We start from the raw sequence: 20760 nt of genomic DNA on the forward strand, positions 1-20760 counted from the left end.
AAAAGGCTCTTCTATGGGACCACATAAATGTACAGAAAGCAATAAAATTAGAAATAATATATTTGTATTAGAGCTAAATAAAAAAAATTATCTTTTTGCCCTTAAACATTCCATTCTAAATTATTTTTAAAATACCATTTTGCTTGTTAGCGATGGTAGCAATGGATGCGGTAGTGAAAGATTCAGAAAGAATCTTGTTGGTATAAAGCAGTAAGGCAGAATGCATCCTCCCCTGAAATGACTCTGCTGATGAGGAGCTAAAACAAAAGCAAAACAACAACAGTGAATGAATGAATATGAAAATCTGAACAGTGGCGTAATTACGGAAGAACTGTCAGAGCTAGGGGTTTAGGTAGTCTTTGAAGAGTCAGCTGCAAAAGTAGGCATCTGAGATTTAAACATTAAATGTTTTCATGGCCACCCCAGTTGCGTGGTTTTTCCTAGGACACTTAATAGAGATAATTGGTTTTATGCTTCAGACGTTTAAGTGCTAATATAGATTCTTGAAAAGCCCAACATGGCTTGAAGTTGAACAGCTTGTTTGGTATTATTTCTGGTATTGACATGTATCAGGTTGTGGAATCATTTTTTTTAATAGAAGTACTGTAAGCATGTTGTTGAAGGCACTTATGGTTCTCTGTATTCCACTCTTAGAAGCAGTCTTGCTCCGAGTTTGACTATCGATTCTCCTTGCTTTCTGTGCATATCTTTTGTGTATTGATCATCTGTACAGCAAGGAACTAAAGTATTATTTCCTTTCTGTGTGCATGTGGTGGGGGATGGTAGCACCTTCAGCAATCCTAAATTCTAGCTTCATAGTTAAATTTGCTCTGCATGTCTCTATTTTGTCACTGCAGTGGCTTGTTTAACCATGTACTGATGAAAGAATAATTTGTACCTACTACTTGTCCTACTGTTTTAATTACTATGAGCTATAAATACCCTATCACATGAAACAAACTGTGCATGCTTCAGAAATAGCTTTTGTTTGTCTTCAATTGCATATGTGTCTTTATTTTGAAGAAAGTAATCAGACCAGGATTAAAACACTTTCTATTTTACTTCTGTATTTATTTATTTTGTTCAGAAGTTTGCTAGAGTTATGGTCTAGCCTATGTAGATAACATTGATTAAGGGCATTCCAGCATCATTTATATTTACTTGGTTTCATAATAAGATTTTATCTTTGGGAACAATGATTCCTTATAATAAGTACCTATTTCATTCCAAAGATAAGTTAGGGACCTTTATAATATGTAGTGCTGTGCTCTTATTGTGATCTTGGAGCTTTTTTTGTGCAGGAAATCAAAAATATGTCTTGATAAACAAATGCAATGCTTTTCTCTTCCCAGTGTAGAAGAAATGCTTGTTCCAGTTAGAGCGGTGCTTACTTGTTTTTGGTCTTATTGCTTAGTACCTCAAAGGCAACTAAGTAACTCTTACACTAAAGTGAGAGTGTCAGTGAGAGAGTTTATCTCAATATAACTCCACTAATGCAACTCATGAAATTTCTTGTGTCAGAAATGCTTAGTAAGCTGCTTTGTCTGTGGGTACCACGTGCCCAGGTTTCCCTTGTCTCTCTAACCCTAAATTTTTTTATTGAGTAGATTTGGGTTTTGTACATATTTTCCAAAGCATTTGAGTACATGACAACCTGTTTGTGAGTTGGAACCACTTTCCATCTACATATCCTAGCCACATATGTGTGTCTGAAGAAGTGTATGCTTACAGGACCTGGAAAACAGCTTTTGAACCTCTTAGTTTTGAGGGAGGTTTCTTGGCTCCTGATTAACTTCAAGACTGATACTCTTCCTTGAAAACATTTTCAGTGTCAACACTGACATGTTGACATCTGTGTACTTAAATGGCTTTGGGTACTGCATTTGTTCTTGAACATCTTTCTCGGCAGTTTTGGTTTCGCCATTGCACTTCCAAGCTTTTGCTTTTCTCACTTGAGGCTGCACGACAGGAGATTTGGCGATTCCCTCAGGATGGAGCAGTGGCTAGCTCTACAGTGGAAAATGGCGTTTTCTTGGCCTCTTTTGTACCTTAAAATTACACTGGCAGAGTTCCTCTTATTATAAACCTGTTGTTTGATCTGTTTACTCTTTTACTCCTTCCAAACTACTCCCTTATCCAATAGGCAACTCGGTTTAAATTGTTACTTGTAAAGACTAAACTAGCAATGGAGAAATGTTATCAAAAACTTAGATGTTCAGGAGCTGACAAGTGGAGCCCCATCTGATGTAATGTAGCTACTTGTAGCGATAGATCTTTGCATCTTCCAGAGCAAGTGAGAGAGAGCTGATCCTACCAAAGGACACTTTTTGTCATCTGCGTCTTTCGGGGTGGGATATGTGTTTGATTTGACAGCAGAAATGGTATCCCTTAGAAAGGGATTGCGTCTTTTTTGAGGACTTGCTCAGATATCAAGTGTTTGTATGTATGGATAGGATACAATGGTAAATAAAAAATACTACATTAATAAGAGATCTTTGCCGTATAGCTTGATCAATTGACTACTTACTTTGTGAATCTGTTGAGGAGTTGAGCAGTGAAAATCATGGTGTTGATGTAAATTTATTTTAATTTGGAATATTAAGATGCTTTCTGCCTTTTAAAATAAATAAATGACATACTAACTTCACCAAGAAAAATAAGGTAACAGTTTTGTAAAGTCTTTCAATTTCTTTTCTTTTCTACAGAAATGGCAGGATATTATTAAGGAAGTCAAGTTCCTCCAAAGAATAAAGCACCCTAACAGTATAGAATACAAAGGCTGCTATTTGCGGGAGCATACAGCATGGGTAAGCATCTGCTGCACTCTGTGCTTCTCTTGCCTTGGTTAAGGGCACTTTAAGTAAAATATCTCCAGCTGGCGCTCAAGAGGCACCTGAACGTTTGCATCGCACAGACACTGATAAGTGTAGCCAAGGACTCTTACAGATGCTCAGCAAAACTGAGTGTAGCTTTTGGAAACAAGATTTGGGGAAATTTCCCCTTTCTTTTGCAGAGTGAGGTGATTGATACGTTGTTATTTCAGTGTATTTAGCTTGTTGGACTGATTATTTAAAATCAAATATTAGCAGAAAAAAAAAAAGATTGTGGTCACTGTTCTTGCTCTAAGGAAAGGAGAGAGAGTTTCACCTGTAGTGCCTGGGAGACAAGTATGGCAGTTTTGTTACCCACTTGCAGGTCATGTAACGGCATATTTGGTATGCCACTGAGTTTATTAATGGTGACTCAGTATTTACAGGCTGGCTGAATGTTTTCCAGAAGTAAGTGGTCAGTTGTATTTTAATGGAACAGATTAGAATCCCCTACTGATAAGTTTAATTAAAATAACCTTTGAATTGTTAGTTGAATTGTTAGTATTTCAACTATTTAACTAAACTCTTCTGTTGTATATTGTTTACCTCTTTTGTCATTTAATTTGTGTATGTTTAGGTAACAAAAACAACTAGCTAGTTTTATTTCTGGCTGTTATATCACAACAGACTTCATACACTTGCTTTAAACAAAAAAGCAAACCCCAAAACTGAATTTGGTTCATTTGAGTTGGCTTGCATAAAATGTTTGTGTATGAATAGATGCATTTGGTTATGCAGAGGAAGAATCCTGTCAAACTAAAAATGTGATTTAGTACCTTTCATTGACAAAGTTGTTGTAGTAGAGCATACTAAAGAAATCACGTTGTTGAAATTACGATTTAAATTGTAAGTACTGTTCGTGCATCAGCTTCAGTAAATCTGTAGGACAAAGTTTTAATTTCTGGTTTTGAAATTTGCCCGAACAAAATGTTAAGTAAATCCTTAAATAGCCCTGTAATACTCTGATAACCTTGTTGGATGCAATTTTAACATTCCTGCTAGGTACCTGCTTATAAAATAAGATACGTAATGCAATATGTAACTGGCTATGAACGAGCTCTTGCCTTCCTTAGAAGCTTTATTACCTAGCATCTTACACAGGAAGGCTCTGCTGACTTCAGTGGGAGCTGTCCCTGTGTGAGGGCTCGGTATGACAGTGCCAGGATGGGGCTTTTATTATAAGGAACTGCATTGTTATAGCTGAGTTCTGTTGTTTTCCAGCTAAGTTGAGCTTTCATCAAAAAAGGTGTGTCAATATGGTTAGACCAGCAAATCTTTTTACGGTAGGGACAGCTTGTGCCAGCAAAAAAAAAGTGCTTTTGTTGATACAGTATACGCCAGTTAGCAGAGTGAACCATACCAGCAAAAGCGCTTTTATGCTGTTATAACTAATCTCTGCTAGGATTTTTGCTTGTATTGAGTAGTTGAAAGAAAAGCACGTTGTAACTGACATTGTTATACTGGCAGAATTCTTTTAAAAGAGTGCTGTTCACTCTAAATGCCGTTTTATTGTTGTTTATACGTTTGTTTTGCTAAACAATAATTTGCCACTTCTAATGAATACAATGTATCCTGGGAAAATTTTTTCCCTCCTTTCCCTCTTGTATAAGAGCTACATATCTAAAGGTACAGAGTTTATAAGAAGGCAGTCTGTTTTCATAAAATGTTAACTTGGGACTGAAGTCATGTCCCTTCCTTTTCCTCGTTGCTGGACGCAGACTCAATCTAGGTAGCATTGTATGTACCAGTGATAATTTAACCTCCATAGAAATCTGGAAAACATGCATTTACTAATAGTGATTTTCTAACAACTGTTTTGATTTCTTCCCATACAGCTTGTTATGGAATATTGTTTAGGATCAGCGTCAGACTTATTAGAAGGTATGTCATGAACATTTATTTGATTGAAAGTCAGAAGCATAATACTGAAATAGGAAGTTACGGAATCACAGAGTTGTCCTTGAGTATATGGTTTTATTTTGGGGCAGAGCACATGTATGAACAGTTGCACTAATTCAAAATCTCATATGGCTATAATATTTTTCTGCAGAATACCAGTTTTCCTAGGTGCGTGGTTTATCTTTGTTTCATGTTATTTTAAAGTAAGTTGTCAGTCAGCTGTTTGTTTTCTTTTGAGTTTGAGGTTCTCCTGTCATGACAGTGCAAGATTTATTTTTGAAAACCCTTGCTGTTGATCCTAATGCTTACTAACTACTGTAGTCCTGTTGACTAAAATAGTACTGCAGCAGTATTAGGGGCTTGTTTGATGAGGTCTTTTGTTAAATGGTCATTTTGCTATCAGGCTGCTTGAAGTGAACTTTCTTTTGAAGTTATTTGTGTGGCCAGTAAGTTGTTCATCTCCTTTCCTTGCCAGAAACATTTTAGGACAAAAGGCTGAGCTGCCTGGGAGTCACCTGTATTGCTACAATTTATTCATGTGTGAATTGTCATAAAGTTCTAGGGTTTGGGATTTAGCTACTTTAATGGAAAACTGAATATTGAGTCTCAAATAGGTATTTGGGAGAATGATCACAGAACTGATGGGAATGTAGTTTAAAATCTCAAAGTAGTCTCTTTCTGATAGTAAATAGCTGCTATATTACAGTTAGATTATATCTGGTTATAGAATGTGTGCTATGCTGTGAACTGTTTTTAAACTGTACGTTTGATTCTCATGCTGGACCTAGTAAAATCAAGGTTTAGTATTTTCTCTGTGTTTGCATTGTTAACAGTACTCACTGCATGTTTGCAAACTACATTGTTTTCTTTAATATTGAATTTCAAATAAATTCTTTCCTTAAGTTCATAAAAAGCCATTGCAAGAAGTGGAAATAGCGGCAATTACCCATGGTGCTCTCCAGGGATTAGCATACTTGCATTCTCACAATATGATCCATAGGTAAGTGGCTATAGATTTGCTGTGTCACGCACTTACAGGTAATTTACCTTGTTGATTGCATCCCCTTCATCCCAGGTTTAATGTTTGTAAGCAAATATTCTCTTCTTGCAGTGTCTGTATGTTCCTGAATTAGTAATTAAATAATAGTAAAATACTAGCAAGCTATGTATCTCCTTACGTAATATTTCTTGCATCTGGTGTTCATAATTTCTGTGGAAGTGCTTTGAATCTGCTAAGCTTTTCCCTGCTTGATACAGTGCGGTGCTGATTGTCCCTTGCAGCAGAGAATAGCAAGACAGGCTGAGTACACAGTTTACCTAAATAGCTTGTAGCGACTTCAGTGCAAAGATTGCTTGGCAAAGGGGAAAAAGTGCTAATATTTAAACAAACAAACAAAGAAAAGTTTTAAGTGAACACGTGTATTGAGAAATGCACAGTAAGTTTGAGATGCAAATGTTCCTGATATTTAAACTACCTGCTGCATTTTAGTATGATGTGTGATTTGGATGATTGCACTACTGGAACTTCCTGTAAAAACATTTATAAAGGATGTAGTTGGTTCAGGTTTTGCTGAACTGTATTTGAAGCTCATTCAGGTGTACCATTAGAAGTAGCTGAAGTTTTAAGTTGATATTTAAGACGAACTAGATTCCAAGGTCAAGGACCATGTTAAGCTATTAACCCAAAGATTAAAGATTTCGTATTTGGAGAAAATGCAGGTATTTTGCAGCTTGAATATATCAATACTAGCATGTCTTTTAGTCTGTCCTGTAGAAGGTTTTCTTTATTGGGGAGGAATAATACTAACATTTGTATTCTATAACCAGAGATATCAAGGCAGGAAACATCCTGCTGACGGAGCCAGGACAGGTGAAGCTTGCTGACTTTGGATCTGCTTCCATAGCATCTCCTGCCAATTCATTTGTGGGGACGCCATATTGGTAAGCTAAGTGTCTTGCACATTTTTGGCTTTGAAGTAAAAGGATTGTTTACTGGGTATTTAACGTACTTGGGCTCTATTAGAAGAATTAGCTTTGTGATCCTACAGTAGTTGTAGTGATAAAATGTCCTTTGCAAAAAAAAAAAAAAAAAAAGTAATTAGGTTCTGACTTAAAGAAATTGTGGTTCCATGTATTTACAGTTCACAAAAAGTAATAAAAATATTTTGCTGTTCTACTTACTCTGACTTTAAGTGGTACAGAGGTAGGATTTAATTATCTGTAATATATTTTAATCGCTCCCCCCAGTGGTTTTAGCAATTCATATGTTCTCACTGCATCTGGCTGTTGAAATAACTGAAGTGTTTTTTCTTTCATAGGAAAGGCCAGGTTCATTGAACAAAACCCTTTGCAGATCCCTTGTATGCTTTTGATCTCTTACACCTAATCTGTGGTGTTTACACAACTGCATGCTATAATTATTTCACCAGAGTCGGCCAGCCAGCTAAACTATTGGAAAGGTGGGAGGGCCAGAAGGTGGTAACACTCATAAATGGAGAGCTGGGCAGAGCACAAGAAAACATTGTGCAGCCTCTTTATAGGCTTGTGCTAGTGTGGGTGCCCAGCTGTGTGGCATTTTAATGGTTATCCACATCAGAACTGGTCTTTGTTCCCAGTAACCTGTGTTCGTGCTTGATATCTTGGGGAATGATTTGTTTATGGTAGATGAAATTAGTGAAATTCACTGAAATACTGATGATGATAGTATGTTCCAATGCACAGAATTTTATGAGCATCTATTTCCTGTTTTAGGATGGCCCCAGAAGTAATTTTAGCCATGGATGAAGGGCAATATGATGGCAAAGTAGATGTTTGGTCTCTTGGAATTACCTGTATTGAGTTAGGTAAGTTATTTTCTTTGAAAAATTGTAAAATTGAGTAATTTAATATGTAAAACTTACTCATCTGAATTACAGTATAGAGTATCCATGCTTCCTTCCCTGTCTGGTTTCTTTGGGGCTTAAATTTTAGAGAAAAGAGCTAAATGTGCTCCCCAGAATTCAAGACTGAGTCTCCAGTCTGATGTTGATTGAATTGGTGTTTTCATTACCCAAAGAAAAAGATTTGTACAGACAAAGAAAATAGCCAAATTACAGTGCTAAAGGTGTTCACATTCTGTGGGAGAGGTAGTTAACTTTTGAATTGAAAAACACTTGTTGAACAGCATTAGAAATGAACTATTAAAACTACCAATATGAAAATATATTTAGTGGTAAAATGGTGATATCGTTTGCATGAAAATTTAAGATATACTGAAGACTTCTACCATTATGAAGTTTGGGGTAAGTGGACAGTTTCATAGCTATATTCAGTGTATGTTGTCACTTGTTATTACATTTGGCTGGAAAACCTCTTAAGAAAAATTTGAAATGATCCAGTTTTTGAAGTGTTAACTCCTAAACTTGGGGGGGTTGTGGGGGGGGGATGACGCTGCTGTTAGAACAGACTCCTTAAAGCAAAACATCAGTTTAAAAGGGCTATATTAAAGTGGCATTTTATTTAAATTTAATGCGTAATCTTTTCTTGGGACACAAATGCACTCAGTAAAGCACAACACAATATACAGCAATACTTAGATTTACTTTATAGTCAAGATCCAACTCTCTAGAATCGCTTAGCTGTAAGTTCTTGGGATGGTGAGGTTTAGTGCTGCTCGTTGTACCTGAGGCTGTCCTACCATCCTTGTCAGACCTTATTGCTTGTGCTCTAAAACAACCTTGATGGAGGAGCAGTCTGCCTGGGCAGAGCGAGCTCTCGGGAACGCACTAATCCATGTGAACTGCGCAGTTTAGCTAAAAACGCTGTCTGGCATTCCAAACTGTCAACTTCATTTTCTTCCAGGACGAGAAATAGATTCTTTCTTCAGAGCAGCGATTTTTTTGTTGCCAATATAAAGCAAGTTGAAGGGGTGTGACTGTCATGACAGAATCCTGCTCGGAGTGGACTGGGGTGATTTGGCTGCATGCGCTGCTCCAGGAATGCACTTAGCTCATGGCGACCACACCCCCGGGCGCCTTACTGCACGCTGCATTTTTGCAATATGAAGCGTTAGGCTTTGTGGCTGGCTTTCAGCTTGGTGGGAGGTGAGACTGGGTCAAGACAGTAGAGCATTATAAGCTGGATCTGCACGGTTATCTAAATTGGGTTGGTTTGAATAAACCTGGAAAGAAGGCAGAGAAATGAGATGTCTAATAATCTTCTCAAGCTATTACTTAGTCTTATAAATGGCCCTTGTTGAAGGCTCAGTCTCACTGTTTTCTGAAGATTTTACATTTTATTCAGGTGAGTTAAGAGAGCAAAGATAGGGAGAACAGTTATTTAAAATAGCTTAATGGGTAATTAGTCCAGTCCCAAGTAGACACAAGCGGTTATCTGACAGATTAGAGAAGATAAACTGCTACATTTCAGGAAAGGTTTAATTCCTCAATTTGCCAGTTCTGAGGAATTTGTAGGGCTTAATCTGTTCCCTAATCTTGATGAGTTAACCATGATCTCTAATACTTAGGTTACTGTAAAATATTTGATAGAAACAAGCCTGAGTTTGCATTTGTCACAATGCTACTATTAGATTCAAAATTGAGAAGCGGAATGAAAGCCTGGGATTTTTTCCCCCCTGTTTGTTTTTTTCAGGAAGGAAAGTTTCTGTTGCATTTTCACTGGTGTAAGAATGTCCTTACAGCTTGACCAGTTTCTCTGGAATGTTTATAGTGAGGCTGCACTTTATAGATTTACCCTATAAACATTCTGATGAAGCTTCAATTCTGTTGTTACAGTGAGATCATCTCCTTCCTCATTAAGCTTTCATGCTGTGTCAGTCTATAAGAGTAACACAAGCTTGAAAGAGAGAAGAGCCAAAGAGAAGGCGACTCTCAAAATAGTATAAAGAGTTAGCCTGTTCCTGACTTCCTGCCTGTGTGCTTAGTCAGTTAAGTGTGATTTGGTGGCTGTTGTAACCAGCTTTTGCTTCATCACTGCTGTCTTACTAGAATTTAATATTTGTTAGTTTTTAAGCAACTGTAGTTAAAAAAAAAAAGAAAGAAAGAAAGAAAAAAGAAGAGGGGGCAAAAACGAAACCAAGAACACTTAGTGGCTAAGCGCTGAGTATAGAACTTACTGTTAACTTGCTCCTATTTTAGTACATTAAAATGAGTCAGAGAACTCAACTATGATAAACCACGTAATTTAAAAGCTTGAGAGGACAAGGCATTTGATCTTCAAAATGCTTTCATCTTCTGCAGTGGAGAAACTGATGGTATAGGACATATGCCAACATATCTGTCTGATTGCAGGGTAGGGTTGGTTTGGGGCTCTGTGTTCAGGCAATAGTGATTCTGCTGATGTGATTTCTTTTTAAAGGGATGTAAATTTAAAAAAAAAATAATAAAGGAAAAGCATGAGACTATCTCCCTATATAAAAATTATTTTCTTTTGTGTGTAGCGGAAAGGAAGCCTCCTTTGTTTAATATGAACGCAATGAGTGCCTTATATCACATAGCGCAGAATGAATCCCCTACACTACAGTCTAATGAATGGTGAGTATTACTGAGGGAGGAATGTTGTAGGGAAATGCTATAAATGGAGTGCTTTGTCATGCTGAGTTCCTGAAATGGCTGGATTCCTATTGGGAAGATGTGAGCTGGAAGGTTCTTATTAGGTTTGCTGTACATCTTATATACAAAATTGACCATTTACTAAATACACATTTTAGACTCTAGAACGTAGTAGAAGTAGGACAAAGTTCTTGAAAGAATGTAAGATGCTGTAATAAGCTCAGTTCGTGGGTCAGTAAACTTTTGAAGCTCAGAGGCTAGCCAAAAAAGTGTTTTTTAATCGCAAACCACACTGTCAGTTCCTAAATCTTTTTTTTTGTTGGAGTATTGCTTGCAAGATGAAGATGTTGCTTGTGCGTGGCGAATTTCTGCTGCATAAACTTCAGAAGCATAAAGTATAGTAGTAACACTTTGTGCCTCCCAGCCTTGAAGACTGTCTTTAGAAACAGCAAATGCAGTAAACTAATGTAAAAATTTTAAAAATTCCAAACTGTGTTTTTCTGAGCCATAGTCCTAGCTCTCTAATATAATACATTCTGCCATATTTTTAGAAATTTTTCTCTACTTCTGAAATATTCTGGTTAGGCTATTTCACACCCTGGTGCTTGACAAAACATTTGACTCCTTTTATGCATTTTTGTGACTAAAAAATGCAGGAATTTAATTTACTGAAAAAATGCAGTAGCAACACTCCAAATTGTATGGGGGAGAGGGAAAGATGGGGAGGGACAGAAATAAAACCTGTTCAACTGACCTACTGCCATGTTCAGGGTACAGTCATGCCCTTCAGAAAACTTATGTTCAGAAAAAGAAAGGGCAAAATACAGAATCTTCACTTACAGAGGGAGAGATGTTTTTCCTGAACAAATCATGGCCTTAAGTCATACCTCTGACAGTTTGCACAATAGTGTGGAAGTTTTGTCTAAGGAGCCAAAAGTATTTCAGGAACTGTGTGTTAATGCAGTTTGAGGATGAAACACGCCTGCACAAAGAGGTCAGAACAGGCTAGAAGCTCTGATTAGGCCTTGAGCACTGTTTGTGCAATATTGAATTTGACAGTGTTGATCCTAGCACGGAAATATATGGGTGTCTGTGTCTTTATACAGAACTTTTTCCTTCCTCTTGAATTGCCCCATATTTTTACATTTGTAATAATCATTTTGCCTGGAAGCTGAGGTTAAAGGAATCCACCTACTAGTAGCTGTGGGCTTTGGTGTGCATAGGGATGTCAGAGGCTGTTGTGTAAAGTACTGGGTATGTGTGGTTTCTCCCTACTCTTTCTACTAGCAGCACACAGATGTGAATGTCTTGGTTCCTGACTGAGCTTTTAAATTAAATTGGGGAGTTAATTCAGATGGATTCTTTTCCTGTCCTTGCCACAGGTCTGATTATTTTCGAAACTTCGTAGATTCTTGCCTCCAGAAAATTCCTCAAGACAGGCCTACATCAGAGGAGCTTCTGAAGGTTGGCTTGCTTGTCCTTTCTGTTCTCAACGTGGTATTAAAAAAGGGACGTGCCCTGCAATTTTCTTCCTGTCTCACCTACAATACTGGGTCATGGTTAATGATGCTCTGCCTGTTATCCCTAACACTTCTGAGCTAAGAACTAACGGATGCTGTGGACTGTAATGTGCTGGTTTGCCCAGCTTTACTGCCCCTTTGCAGTGTCTCAAGCAGTTACCAGGTGACTCACCGAGCCAGCTACGTTCTCGGCATAAAAGAACATCTCAGCAAGTGACGCTGAGTGACCATCAGCTTGTAGAGAGTTTCAGTTTCTTAAGCTCAGTCTCTCCTTCCAGTGACTATAATTAATCCTGACAAAGCTGCCATGCATCAGTTAACAAATACCTTTCTTTACTTCCCTCTTTATTCTATGCTATATATACCCCTGCAGGCTTTTTATCCTCTCCCATCACCTATGTGCTTTACACGTAGAACTGAAATCTGCTGTTCTAATAGTATCCCTGGGGGGAAGGGGAACAGAGAAAAGCAATTTTTCCTCCCCACATTTCTTTTCTTGACATGAATAAGCCTCAGTCATTTGCAGATTTTCTTCTGCTTTATTTCTTAGCTTTTCTTTCTTCATTTGTGCTCCTGTGTGCTGCAAATAGTTGATTTTCTTTGCGCTAGTCTGGAAACAAAGCAAGTGTGTTAGATGGTTGCAAAAAGATGGCATGTTCCTAAGTGAACGCAACTCACATGAAATTTAGGTGTTACAGCTTTATTTTAAGCGTAACTTTGGTGGATTTCCTTTGTGATATCAAGTGGCATTCAGAATTTTGTTAACTTGTCATTCTCTTTACAGTTCTTGTGACATTATTTGGGGAGATTTTATGCTGGCCATGTTTCTACTAAACAGTGATATTCCCAAATTTTGCACTACCAGCAAATGGATGCTATTCATGAAGGTTTAATCATCACATTTTTGCATGTTTTTAGGATTAAATGGTTGTGAGGACTTTTGCCTCTTTAAAAATTGTGTATTCAGAAAGTAAATGCAATGATCCACTAAAGGTTTTGATGTGGGTGTGTAGTCCTGCCATTTCAGAATTCTGCAGACCAGTTTTATTTTGAGCATTGCACTACAATTAAAGAGAACATTGGTAGAAATTAAATGTTTGTGAATATATTCCCTTCATATCAGTAGTCTCAAACAGCTGCATGCCACTTTACAGGGACAGGTAGGAAAACATGTTAGAAATGGCAGTACAGTCCTCCAAAGGAACAAAATGAAACTAGTGATGTTAATGACTCATGCTTGCACAGCACATTTCATCTGGAGACTGCAAAAACTGCTTCCAACAGACATAGGCGAGACTCATTTTGCCTATTGGCAAAATGTAGCTACCTTTGCAATGAAACACAGTGAATATCTCCAAAGGGGAGCATAATGTGGGCTAATTATTCTAAGACCAGGAGCAAAGGTCCACAACCCATTTTATGACTCAGAGCTGTATGCTGAATGTTTGATTTTTAGGCCTTTCTAAACTTAGAAAAGGTTTTTATAGTGAGAGTTAGCTGATGAGATATTAATATTTGGTTAGAGATGCTGAGCACCAAGAGGGGACCAATTTTACACTTTTAGAATTTACATATTATTTGTTGTTCTCCCCGCACTGGGCCACAACTAGATAATTTCTCTAAATACTCCAACTCAAAGAAGCGTAGGTTTAATTTGAGCCCCTGTTTTCATAGTATTTGAAATACCATTTTTGGTTTTTTACATCTTCATTTTTAGTGGGTGTCTCCCATCAGAAAACAATCATTCTGATAGCCATCTGGATCACGAAGTCTAAAAATGGTACCAAATAGGCTGTGAAGATCTTTTCCTCCTATCCAGGAAAGAAGGCTAACAAAGTTCATAATTGTATCCTCCAAAGTATGCGCACTGGAGGTGTGAGGTATCACTCACCTATTTGTGTGTTCTACAGCACATGTTTGTTCTTCGGGAGCGGCCCGAAACAGTGTTAATAGACTTGATTCAGAGAACAAAGGATGCAGTGAGAGAACTGGACAATCTGCAGTATCGTAAGATGAAGAAGCTCCTCTTCCAGGAGGCGCACAATGGCCCTGCAGTTGAAGCACAGGAGGAGGAGGAGGTGAGAGAAACTTGGAATTTCATCACTGAGCCAAAGAATGATGCTGTCACTTAAATAGCCATAACTCAGATCTTGCTAAAATGAATGGAGGCTGTTTACACACCTGACTGTAAACTCTGTGTTCTTGTCTGTGCTTGGGATAAAGCTACCGCAAGGCACAAACGAGGACAAGCAGGGAAGATGCCTAGTGCTGGCAAGAAGCTGTGCCATGTGTCCGTGCTTGAACAGTTAGCTTCCAGTGGCATAAATCCTGGCTTTCTTTGTGTGCGTATAAGACTTTATGCAGGCTCTTTCAGCAACTGTAGTTAGTTAGCCCCTATTTTGGCCATGTATACAAGGCCCCTGGCAGTCTTCTGGTTCATCTGGGGAATGTTTTCCTTTCAAGTCTAAGACCTAGAAAGTTGTAATTGATTAAAAAAAAAAAAAAAGAGGTAGTCCACTTTTTTTTTTTTTTTTTTTTCTTTTCTTTTCTTTGGAATGGTGTGCTGCAGTCGCCACGCAGAAGTTGAGGCTTTTTGAACTGCAGAATACAGTCCAGTTCTCTCATGTACAGAAGGGAACTGTGCAAGTGCGGGGTGCTGGCCGAACACTTACTTAGATGATGCTGGTGTCAGAGCAGTTTCTGGTGACACACTGTTGCTGATTCGTGATAGAGTTCAGCTTGTTAACAGGCTCGCTGTTGAAAAGAATCTGACATCAGCCGGTTAATCTTGACAAGGTTGATTCTTTCCAGCCCCAGCATCCCACAAGAGAAGTGTTTCATGGCAATGCCTGGAGGGTGGGAGCTACTGTGACGTGGCAGGTAGATGCCTATATAAAAGAGTAGAATGAACATATCATTTGGTAATGTCCGTAGATACAACTGTGATGGATTTGTTATTTAAAAGTGTAATTCCTTTCTCCTAGGAACAAGATCATGGTGTTGGCAGGACAGGAACAGTGAATAGTGTCGGAAGTAATCAGTCCATTCCCAGTATGTCTATCAGTGCCAGTAGCCAAAGCAGTAGTGTTAACAGTCTTCCAGATGCCTCGGATGATAAGAGCGAGCTGGATATGATGGAGGGAGACCACACCGTGATGTCAAATAGCTCTGTCATTCATTTAAAGCCGGTGAGCATTGAGTTTTTTGGCTGGATAACTTTAAAAGTGTGAAACAGGAGTGGGTTTGGTTGGTATAAATGGCTTTGTGCTTATGTACTTTGTCATTTATTTCTATTGATTTGGTAACAACTATTTTACTAATTGAATTGTTTCAAAACCAGTTTGCTTTATCATGAGGGCTTGGAACAGCAAGTTTATTTAGTGAATGCCCTTGATGTACAGAGCACTGTTTCATGGGACAAAAGGTGTGAGAGTTCCCACTTTCTGCCTCCTTGTTAGTGGATTCTTAAATACTAGACTCACAGCGGTGGGTAAAACCTGACTCAGCTTCCCAGCACTTGAGTTGAATATTTGATTAATGAAGAAAGGTGGGTAGAAAAACAATGCAGCACTTTGGGCATGACAGGCTGTGAAACCACTTCCTTGCCTTACCTGCACATGATGAAGGCTCAGCTGCAGCGTGTCTATCTGAACCATGCTGCTCTTGCTGTGGAGGGGTTATGATGTGTTTTCTCAAACGAGTAATGTTTCCCTAGCTAATGATAGGTGTGGTTAGAATGTTTTGTTCTTTGCCCAGATATGCAACAAAGACGCAAGTATTTCCTCGGGGAGTTAATTAGTATATCATATCTAACTACTGATCGCTCTGTGATGAATGACAAACTCAAAATAAGAATGTGGAATACACCATGACAAATTTTAAAATTTGCTTTGAAGTATTTCTGCAGTGGTTGTAATGAAAATCATCCTCTGTCTTTCAGGGTTACAGAAATGTTGTTTTTGTCTTTCTGACTGGATATAATCTACTTTATAGCTTTTATGTTTTGTAAACTATTTAACTCGTTTTTCAGTTTTCCATTTATTTTTTTCATTTACAGTGGTAACTAGTAATTTTTATTCTAGAAATAAAATTGCACAATGAAATTCCCAACATCAGAGATAGCATAGTATAGCTCTTCTTACAGTATATTTTTTTGTCCAACTTAGTGGCAGGATGAATGTAAAACAGTTTTGCCTCCTTTTGGTTTTATATGTCTTTTGAAACAGACCAACATAGAAATCTTCTGTAACGTGGATTCTTTTTATTCACTCTCTTGTTAATATTTCCTCATAAGGAGGAAGAAAACTACAGAGAAGAATCAGATCCTCGAACAAGGGCATCAGAACCCCAGTCTCCTCCCCAAGTGTCTCGCCACAAGTCTCATTATCGCAACCGGGAGCACTTTGCTACTATACGCACAGCATCACTGGTATGTTAAGACTTTTCTTTTGAGGAAGTTGTATAGACAGGATGCCTTTGTACGTGGAGCTATGAAACTATGTGCAGCTTTTAGGATTTCATCAAAATATGAGCTGTCCTCATATCCTCATATCATATTATCACTGAAATAGTTTAAGTTAATAAATGCTTAAATGTGACACCTGGGCAAATATGATTTCTGTATATTAGATATTTTCAAAACCAGTGTGCCTAGTAGAATGCAGGGAACAGTTTATAATAAGTAGTTGTGGTTTATTTTCATGTGTATATTATGTATGTTTGCGTGTATACATGTATGTGTGTATATGCATACATTCATATAGCAGTGGGCTAAAAAGACACTAAGAAACAGCTAGTAAAGTAACAGTAAGTAAAGTAACAGCTTTATAACAGTCCTCCAGTTTTCTGCTGGAGCCCATTGAGTGTCTTCTCTGCTACAGCAGAATTCAGTTTTTAATCTGGTCTGCTGTCATTAGGACATGTGCTTTCCTTTACAGCAAAATCATATTTATTTCACAAGTAGTTTTCTTGTGTGGTTTGAAGGCTGCTGAAAAGCAGATTAAGAAGCATTAACTTATTTTGCCCTGCTGTGGTTGTCGTCTTAGGTGACAAGGCAAATGCAGGAACATGAGCAAGACTCTGAACTCCGAGAGCAGATGTCTGGCTATAAACGCATGAGACGGCAACACCAGAAGCAACTGATGGCATTAGAGAATAAACTGAAGGCAGAGATGGACGAGCATCGCCTCAGGTTGGACAAAGATCTTGAAACGCAGCGTAACAATTTTGCTGCAGAAATGGAAAAGCTAATTAAAAAGCACCAAGCAGCCATGGAAAAAGAGGTATGAGATTACAGTTTAGCAGACTGGTCTCTATTTGTTAATTACATTGAATTGTCCACTTCCCCTCACTGACGAAGAGATGACATTGTAGTCTCTTACGTGTCTGTTTTCAGGAACCAAGCAAATTGCTAATTAGAAAAAGGCTAATACATCACCTCCTTACACTAAGGGGTTTATGTAACTAGAGGAAAGGTATGTCCTTCATCACAGTGCATTATACTAAATGTTAGTATACTGACCCCAGAAAAAATACTGTAAGGGTTTTCCTTTCTTTTGTCACGTATGTGCTGTCAGTATCTGACTGCTGAGAGTTATGGAAGCAGATTGGCTTGCACAGAAATGTGCCAACTGTGCTTAGAACTTTCACCCTTTAGTTGCTTATGGATATGGGTTTTTTCATGCTTTTAAATAATCGATAACAAAGTGGTGGTGTCTGCAAAGATCATTCCTGATGATATGTTTATCTTGCATCTCTCGGTGGAAGGCTAAAGATAGAGCTTGTCATAAAGAGTTGATTTTGGTAAGAGTAGCTGAACGTTAGGGTTGAGAAAACGAAGCACTGAAAAAGGACTCCTGCTGGGTGTGATTTGGGGGGAGGGAGGGGAATGAAAAGAGGGTGAGGGCAAGCTCCTGAGACTCGCTCTTTTTCAGAGTCATGGTGAGTATTGTGGTGACTGTACCATGAGTTCTGGGTATTGGGGCTGAAATGGAGGATGGGTTGTAATCAATCAGGCCTCAGACTGATTTGCTTCTGGACGACTTGCTGTAGGCTAAAGTGATGGCCAATGAAGAAAAGAAATTTCAACAGCATATTCAGGCCCAGCAGAAAAAAGAACTGAACAGTTTCCTGGAATCCCAGAAGAGAGAATATAAGCTCCGTAAAGAGCAGCTGAAAGAGGTAACTCATCTTTAATGAGAAATGTGAACCAATAGTAGAGTGTAAAATGCAATACAAGAGCAGTGAACATTCAGAAATAAGAGTGCCACTATGAGCAAGAAAACTTACTGGTTTCAGCAAGTTCTGCATTTCATGAGCAGAGTCCTGTTATGTACTGTATTTGTTTTGTATATCTGACCTTAGAATAAGAGGATTTATCCTAATGTTGGCACGTATATATTTGCCTTGTGTTCAGTATTATTTTTTTAGCCAGAAGCATGCACATTTAGCGATTCTAAGGAATGAAAATAGTTCAAGAAAGGCAATGGGCATTTCTCTCATATCTTGTAGCTGCAATATTGACCATGCACTGCAGCAATTAGTGAAGTTTCTCATCATTTAAATGATGTCTCTGTGACAGCAAGAAAATAGAGCAGTAAAGGTGACCTGCAGTGGTTTTTTTTGTTTGTTTGTTTTTTAAGAAAAATATCTGTAAAACAGTAGTTAATTTTAACGGAGGAAGCTGTCTAATAGTTTAATAATCACTATATTTTAGTGAACGACCTTTGTGAAATAGAGAAGAATTCTAGAATCGAACTTCCTAGTTCCTTTTAAAGAGCAGCTGAAATTATAGGCACTATAAATAATGTTTTTGAAAGAACTATTTACTGTTCAACCATCAACTTGTGTGATGCAACTTTGGAACTTGCAGCCATGCAATCCAAAGGGAAATATTCTCAAAAATAGACATTTCCTGGGAGTTAAAAGGCTGAACAGCAGCAAAGCTGAGAGGTCTAACAGCGAAACCGTAGCAGTGTGGGCTCTTTATAATAACTTGGAATCTTTTCCTAGACAGGCAGTAGATCACAGCACACCAGGACACAGTAGGTTGACCCCTTGATGAAATACAGTTCTGTCTAATACTTGAGCTGAAACGTATTGTGACAAGTCTAATTATTGCATGGAATTCTCTAGTATGAAATTCAAGCACTCAACTTCTTTTATCAGAGATGTTTCAAGCTATATATTGAATTTAATACTAATGTGGAAAATGTGGCCTTAAGTTTCACCTGTGAACTTCTTTATATTGTTTTTGTAAGTTATGGAATCTCAGTGAGTGGCCCTGCCTCAGTGAGTTGCTTGTAAAGTGTATATGTGTTCTGATTCAGCAAGACATATAATAATTTTCTGATGTGCTTATGGGCCTGGAGTTCTGTATGATGATGTTTGTGAATGAGATAGGATGACAAAAATTTCCCCTTCCTCCAACCCCCTGGGGCTCTGTAAAAATATCTATTAGGCAGTATGGCTGGATCTCATTGTGCCTTTATGTTTTCAGTTTCACATCATCATTTTTAAGTTTTGGACTATTATATGTGCCTGGAAACTGTGAACATGAACCAGCATTTTGATTAGCTAAAATGGTCAATGCAAAAGAAGTTGCAGTTCAATTTGCTCCAGTCCAAGCTGTCTCCTGATGTTCCCTTAGATATGTGATATGATGCATTTTGCAAAGGCTTTGATGGTACTGGCCCTGAGAAAACAAGGTGGAACAGCTTTGCCTGAAATGTGGCTTATTAGGCAGGTCTGTCCAGTTGGTCAGTGCCAAGGAGCTTAATGTAATTATTCCACAATTAATTACTTTACTGTTATCAGGAGCTGAATGAAAACCAGAGTACTCCAAAGAAGGAGAAGCAGGAGTGGCTCTCCAAGCAGAAGGAGAATATCCAGCATTTCCAGGCAGAGGAAGAAGCCAACTTACTGAGGCGTCAGAGACAGTACTTGGAGCTGGAGTGTCGTCGCTTTAAGAGACGGATGCTCCTTGGCCGCCATAATCTGGAGCAGGACCTGGTTCGGGAGGTAAGAGAATAGGTAGAGATGAGACCCTGGAACTGTCTCCGGTCTGAAATGCGCCTTGTAGAACACCTGCAATCTCGCTGAAATATTAATCACCAAATCAGAAATTTTTTTGGTAAAATAATGGCTTGATATTTTTCACAACTTGTGATGGGAATCAACATGGCATTTAAGGGATGATCATTCAGAATCAAATGTTCAGTTTAGTGCTCTATTTTGAGAGAACTGTTAGATCCAAAAAGTTAATGGGGAAAACAATTACCGTCCTTTCCAGAAAATGCTTCCTGTGAATCCTGTTGAACGTCCGGGGCAGGAAAAAGAAAAGTGAAATGAGGAAGGAAAAACTACCTATGACAATGTTGTTTACTTCTGATAAGGTGTAGAAACTGTGCTCTGTCCTCAAATGCGTTGGAAAGAGGGAAATACCTTGTAGACCAAGTGAAATGTCACATCACGAATGCAAATCCGAGTAAGCAAAGTATCTAATAATTCCCTCTGTCCTTCTGTTAGGAGTTAAACAAAAGGCAGACACAGAAGGACCTGGAGCATGCCATGCTGCTGCGTCAGCATGAGTCCATGCAGGAGCTGGAGTTCCGCCATCTCAGTACCATCCAGAAGATGCGCTGTGAGCTGATCCGACTCCAGCACCAGACTGAGCTCACCAACCAGCTGGAATACAACAAGCGCCGAGAGCGGGAGCTGCGGCGTAAGCACGTCATGGAGGTCCGGCAGCAGCCCAAGAGCCTGAAGGTATTATGTAATGCAGGAGCGCTGGGAGCGAGCTGCAGGAGCAGGACACCGCTGGTGGTAGTGGGAAAGTGGTACACTGCAGCTCAGTGTGCGTGCTTGTGCACGCAATGCACATGAGTGGTGCAGCATGAGACCAGGCTGCAGCTGAGTTCTTAT

The 20760-nt window shown here is 38.6% G+C and overlaps 1 protein-coding gene across 2 annotated transcripts in view; it reads left to right on the top strand.

The window, feature by feature from the left end:
• Nucleotides 1–20760, top strand: part of TAOK1 (TAO kinase 1) — a 68124-nt gene that overhangs the window by 36099 nt on the left and 11265 nt on the right. For both annotated transcript variants that reach the window (XM_067309800.1, XM_067309801.1), the window contains exons 4-17: nucleotides 2706–2807; nucleotides 4706–4751; nucleotides 5673–5769; nucleotides 6597–6710; nucleotides 7521–7612; nucleotides 10207–10300; nucleotides 11701–11782; nucleotides 13749–13916; nucleotides 14823–15026; nucleotides 16133–16267; nucleotides 16884–17120; nucleotides 17890–18018; nucleotides 19654–19857; nucleotides 20365–20604. In XM_067309800.1, the coding sequence (XP_067165901.1) occupies nucleotides 2706–2807; nucleotides 4706–4751; nucleotides 5673–5769; nucleotides 6597–6710; nucleotides 7521–7612; nucleotides 10207–10300; nucleotides 11701–11782; nucleotides 13749–13916; nucleotides 14823–15026; nucleotides 16133–16267; nucleotides 16884–17120; nucleotides 17890–18018; nucleotides 19654–19857; nucleotides 20365–20604 (1944 nt within the window). The remainder of the gene's footprint in view (nucleotides 1–2705; nucleotides 2808–4705; nucleotides 4752–5672; nucleotides 5770–6596; nucleotides 6711–7520; nucleotides 7613–10206; nucleotides 10301–11700; nucleotides 11783–13748; nucleotides 13917–14822; nucleotides 15027–16132; nucleotides 16268–16883; nucleotides 17121–17889; nucleotides 18019–19653; nucleotides 19858–20364; nucleotides 20605–20760) is intronic.

Source organism: Apteryx mantelli, chromosome 22 (genome assembly GCF_036417845.1).
Source record: "Apteryx mantelli isolate bAptMan1 chromosome 22, bAptMan1.hap1, whole genome shotgun sequence".
Lineage (NCBI taxonomy): Eukaryota > Metazoa > Chordata > Aves > Apterygiformes > Apterygidae > Apteryx > Apteryx mantelli.